The following is a 4944-nucleotide window of genomic DNA, read 5'->3' as shown; positions in this document are numbered from 1 at the left end:
TTGCTTTTCTGACATACCACGCCATTTGCTGACAACGGAAGATGCTGAAATATTGAAAAATGTGGTGTTGCACTCTGTTGCAACAGCCTTGGCAAGCATCGTCTGCAACAAAATATGGTGGTTGATTTAACTTTTAAAATGTCAATCATTAAGATAGCAAAATCAATGTTCTCCAGTCATGGTAGCGACTGCCCATTTTCACATACAGCAACTCAGATTGTAATCTAAAGTAAAGATAGACAAGCTTATCACCTTTAAATTCCAGCCAATTTACAGGTCCTCACATTCAATTTCAATTAGTTTAACAATATTAGGACCCACTTTTTGACAGGTTTTTTGTTACATGGAGGACTGCAAATGGAAAATGCAGACTGTTCATGTGATATATGACCTCTAGGGATTGCCATATGATGCTCCCTTGGTCCTGAATATCTCTATACTCTACTGTGCCTTTGACTTTGTTCAAGTGAATAATAATCAATCTTTTTAATCCCCGGGTCCCACATTACAGTGGAAAGTTGGAATTATTCTTGAAGAACAGTTAGTCACAAATTGGTTACCAATAGTGAAGGTATAATGATGTACATGCTTTTTTTTTTTCTTTTTTTTTTTTATGCTCATAGAAGTATCCCTTTGAGGGGAAGAAGAATGATGAATATAGTTTCCACCAAAAAGGAAAACTGGAGAAGATGACTTAGTATTTACAGAAAACTCGATCCGCTGAACTTGATTACTTCCTCTGCTTAGTAATAATTTAAATGGAAGAAAGCAACTTCAAAGGGAACCAAAAGGAGGAGAAGGTGGGGAGAAGGGGTTGGAGACCAACCGAGTACTCAAGGTTAGACAAGACTGAATACAAAAACTGACAGGAAAAAGGAGAGGATAATGAAGATAATAAAGGAACTCTGTATAACAGCACTGCCGGGTAAAGGAATTAGAAGGAATATCGTGAAAAGCACATAAAATTTAATAAAAATGCAAAAAATAAATAATAAATGAATAAATAAATGAAAGATGATTTACAAACCTTTCCTGTCCCTGGAGGGCCAAAAAGAAGAATGCCTTTCCATGGTGTTAAAAGACCAGTAAAGTACCTAGAAAAGTGGGATAGATCAGTTTAACTTAAGCGATATAATTAACTTGTTAAGATATTATGGTCTACAAAGTGTTCATTAACAAGACTGACTTGGGATATTTTATTGGCATGACAACTGCCTCCTTAAGTAATCGTTTGGCATTCTCTAACCCCTTGATGCTTTCCCACTTAACATCAGGACTCCCACGGATGATATCTCTGCACAGGAAATAATGCAAGACAATAAGTAATTAAGTATGATATAAAATTCTATTATTTAACTTAAACTGCGAAATCCTTCACCACCCAGACAATACAGATGCAATTGTAGTAACATGAATTCCCTCGTGAATTCCTTCATGTCGGCAATTACCTACTTAAACTTTCTGCTAATGTACGCATTTCTGCAGACTCAAAAGGAGGAAGCAGAGACTTCTGCCTGAAAAGGTGAACATACACAGTTAGCATGTTCTCCAAGACTACATACAATAATTTTTTTTTTTTTTTGTTATTCAGTAATATTTCATTCTCAGCAACAAAACCCGCCATGCTTTAACTGAAAATAAAAGAATTCCTACAAAATGGGTTGTAGGGATTCCTCCGACTCAATCTCTAAAAATGTCATGCATCTCTTGAAATAAATAAATAAATAAATAAAAAACATGTCCTTCTCACATGTTAAGGAACACATGTCACTTTTAGAAACTGTGTAAGAGAAGTTATCCTACAACCCAGTTTATAGAAAATTTCTGTCCATAAAAGAACGAATTAGCATGTCGAATAATTTCAGCACCACTACTCCACTTTTACTAACTTTCCAGTGGTTTAACCAATGTCAAGATATGTGTTATTCATATCTGTATGTTAAACACTAAAACATCCCCCCAAAAAAATCTATTTTCTCTATGGATATATATAGTACCCATTTTCTGAATATTACATAATATGTCTGTGAAGGGTTGGTTTGAAGGGCCAACATTGCTCCTACTGCTCCAAATAACAAAGATGAATTTTATACAGATAAACCCTAACCAACCAATTATAATCCATACACACATTTATAAAACAGAACATTGCCTTTTAAAGTAGGTAGTGTTTCCACCCAATAGGCACCAGCCCTGTGAAAGGAGGAAAGGACTCCCAGACCAATAGGCGGCATCATAACTTAGTCAAAACTCTTATAAAGTAAGATCTAAAATATTATCCTAGGCCCCCGTGGCTTCCTCCTCAAAAAACAAAAGTTACACTGCCAGTCAAGAATAAAGCTATTTCAAGTTAAGTTATACTCAGGTACGCAGATCATAGATACTCAATATTTGCAGAAGCGCAATAATGGTAACATAATTGACTCTATGCAGGATGAGATGCTCAAGAGAAAAAAGGGAGGCTAGGCAAGGTTGGCTCAACATTGCTCATAAATGCCCCTTGCATATTTCTTATATGAAACCAACTACATATTAATATAAGAGACACAGAAGTACTAAATCAAGCACTCTGTAATTCCCAGTTTCATTCTCAAGAACACACAATATCATGGATCGTAAAAGGCTGAAAAGACAAAAAAAGAAATAATTCCACAATGTTGATAGCCATTTAATACAGCATCTACTGAGTCCAACTATGAATAATAACATGATCAGTGTCAAGAACTATGCTGTGAATATTTCCAGCACCATTAATTCAAACTCAGATAGATTAAGCTCTGATTACTAAATCATTTTATTTTTCCGCAAAACTTAATGTAGTGTTTTTCAAAAACAGTGATAACTGCGTTTTTCTACACCATATTAATGCTAATGACATTTATACACCATCACAGTGATGCGACTATGCAATAAAAACGTTTGTATTAAGTACTTCACTCTATGATATCAGTGGAAGCATAAAACAAACCAAAACTAGATAAAAGCAACGAATCAAGGAATCTTACGGTCTCTCATCAGTTCCGTTAGACAAAACTCCATTTGTGTGTGTCGAGTTCCGCCCCTGGAAACAAACAATTAAGTCAATCAGGTCCTGAGTAAGCTACACCATCACAAATTTCACCACACAACGAATCAAATTCACTACCTGGTTCTGGAATTGTTCATAGATGGCCATGTCAGATGTGTTCTTCACATGCGCGCTCCCATTCGACGTCACGGCCGAAGAACTCCCATTACTCACTGGTTTATCAGCTGCTTGGCCGCTTTCCGACTCCGGCACTCTCTTTCTACCAAACTTGGCATCATAAAACAGTTTAAAATCCTATAAATACACATAATAGATCTGATAAATGCAAGAACCTGCTAGATTTAGATGCTATAAATGCAAGAACCTGCCAGATTTAGATGCGATATATGCAAGATTTTCAATTACAAACTGTGATCAGAATAATTAACCAAAATCTACTCAAACATTTCCTAACGGCAACTCAAACATTTCCAAAATCTACTAAAATCCATGCAGCAAAGACAGCAAAAGAGATTGTTTCTCTGTTTGGATGCTGATTAAATGAGAGAAACAAAAAGAAAGCAACCTTCAAAAAAAACAAACTCCTCTTCACGGTTCTTGCAATTTCTTCAAAAAAAATAAAAATAAAAAAACGAAAATGAAACAGAACCAAACTCGAATAAGCCAATAATGGCGGTATTATTACTAAGCTCAGTAAAGTGAAGCTTCTAGTATCCTCTAGTTTCGTCAATTCCCGTACAGTGTCAAATCCAAGATTCAACATCTCCATTTTTTTTTTCTTTTCCTCACAATTTCTCAGCAACCAAACACACACACACACACACACATATATAAATAGAGAGAGAGAGAGAGAGAGAGAGAGGGAGGGAGAGTACCATAAAGGACCAGCGAGTAATTGCAGGTTCGTCGGCCATTTTCTTTCAAAATCTGGGAGAGAAAAACGAGAAGAAAAAGAGAGCTTTTTAAATTTCTCTCTCTCTCTCAGGCGAGCAGTGCGGAAACAAGTAGAAGAAGATGAAGACGAGGCACGTGTGCCGTGTGCGTGATAACAGAAAAAATCATATAATCATGGAATGGGATCTGTCATTTTCACGAAAAGGGCGAGAAATGGTTTTTATGTTCTTTAGATTTTACACCAGTCACCAGCTAATTATTGGTGTACAGAGTATGTGTCGCTTGGCCTTTAAAATATAATATAATTTCAACGGGAATTAATTATTAAATTTTAATTTAATGGTAATTTTAAAATTTTATTAAAAAAATGTGAGAGAGTAAGCGTATAAAATTACTAAAAAAAAAAGGGAGTTTTTGTAATTTACTCGCACACGCCGACAGTGTAGCGGCTATAGTTAGATAAGGGCACTCCTTTTAGCCTCACCAAAATTATTGTTTTATTATTTTGGTGAGGTAATTTAACTAAAATGGCATAAATGTCCACTTTTCAGCCTAAATACTTTAACAAAAAAAAGTAGTGAGATAAATAGTACTCATCAAATTTAAAAATTATTATTCACTCACCTATTAATTAAACAACTCATTTCTCTATCTTTCTTTTTGCTTTTCGTTTTTCTCTCTTCCTTTAATGGTTAAAAAAAGAATAAACAAATCTTTTAAAAAAGAATATTTAAATGGAATAGTAAAAGTGAATTATTAAAATAGTGAGGCTGCTTGGATACTCTAGAAAAGTGAGTTGTCAAAATAACCAGAAGGGAGTAAAATTTGGTAACGCTGCTAAGAATGCTCTAAGAGATGGATGTCTATCTCTATATATAAGATGGCTATTTCTACATATAAGATTGACAAATTCATCATTGAATATATGGAACTACCTAGATCTCACTTGTTCAATTATAGATTTGTCTAAAAGATATATAAGAGATGAATGTGTAATACTTTCTTTAAGCAATTAATGCATA

At 34.7% G+C, this 4944-nt stretch overlaps 1 protein-coding gene across 2 annotated transcripts in view; it reads right to left on the bottom strand.

The window, feature by feature from the left end:
* The window catches only part of LOC132170612 (uncharacterized), a 17454-nt gene extending 13402 nt beyond the window's left edge, over window positions 1-4052 (bottom strand). Inside the window, exons 1-7 of one of the 2 annotated variants that reach the window (XM_059581643.1) lie at window positions 3904-4052; window positions 3146-3322; window positions 3006-3061; window positions 1449-1514; window positions 1187-1294; window positions 1028-1094; window positions 18-102 (exon numbers count right to left, since the gene is read on the bottom strand). In XM_059581643.1, the coding sequence (XP_059437626.1) occupies window positions 18-102; window positions 1028-1094; window positions 1187-1294; window positions 1449-1514; window positions 3006-3061; window positions 3146-3322; window positions 3904-3942 (598 nt within the window). In that variant the 5' untranslated portion in view covers window positions 3943-4052. The remainder of the gene's footprint in view (window positions 1-17; window positions 103-1027; window positions 1095-1186; window positions 1295-1448; window positions 1515-3005; window positions 3062-3145; window positions 3323-3903) is intronic. The other variant, XM_059581644.1, reaches the window with a different exon arrangement.
* Window positions 4053-4944: the final 892 nt, after the last annotated feature.

The sequence above is a fragment of the Corylus avellana genome, chromosome ca2 (assembly GCF_901000735.1).
Source record: "Corylus avellana chromosome ca2, CavTom2PMs-1.0".
Taxonomy (NCBI): Eukaryota; Viridiplantae; Streptophyta; class Magnoliopsida; order Fagales; family Betulaceae; genus Corylus; species Corylus avellana.
The sequence above is the reverse complement of the archived record's forward strand: the minus strand, read 5'-3'. Positions and strand labels throughout refer to the sequence as shown.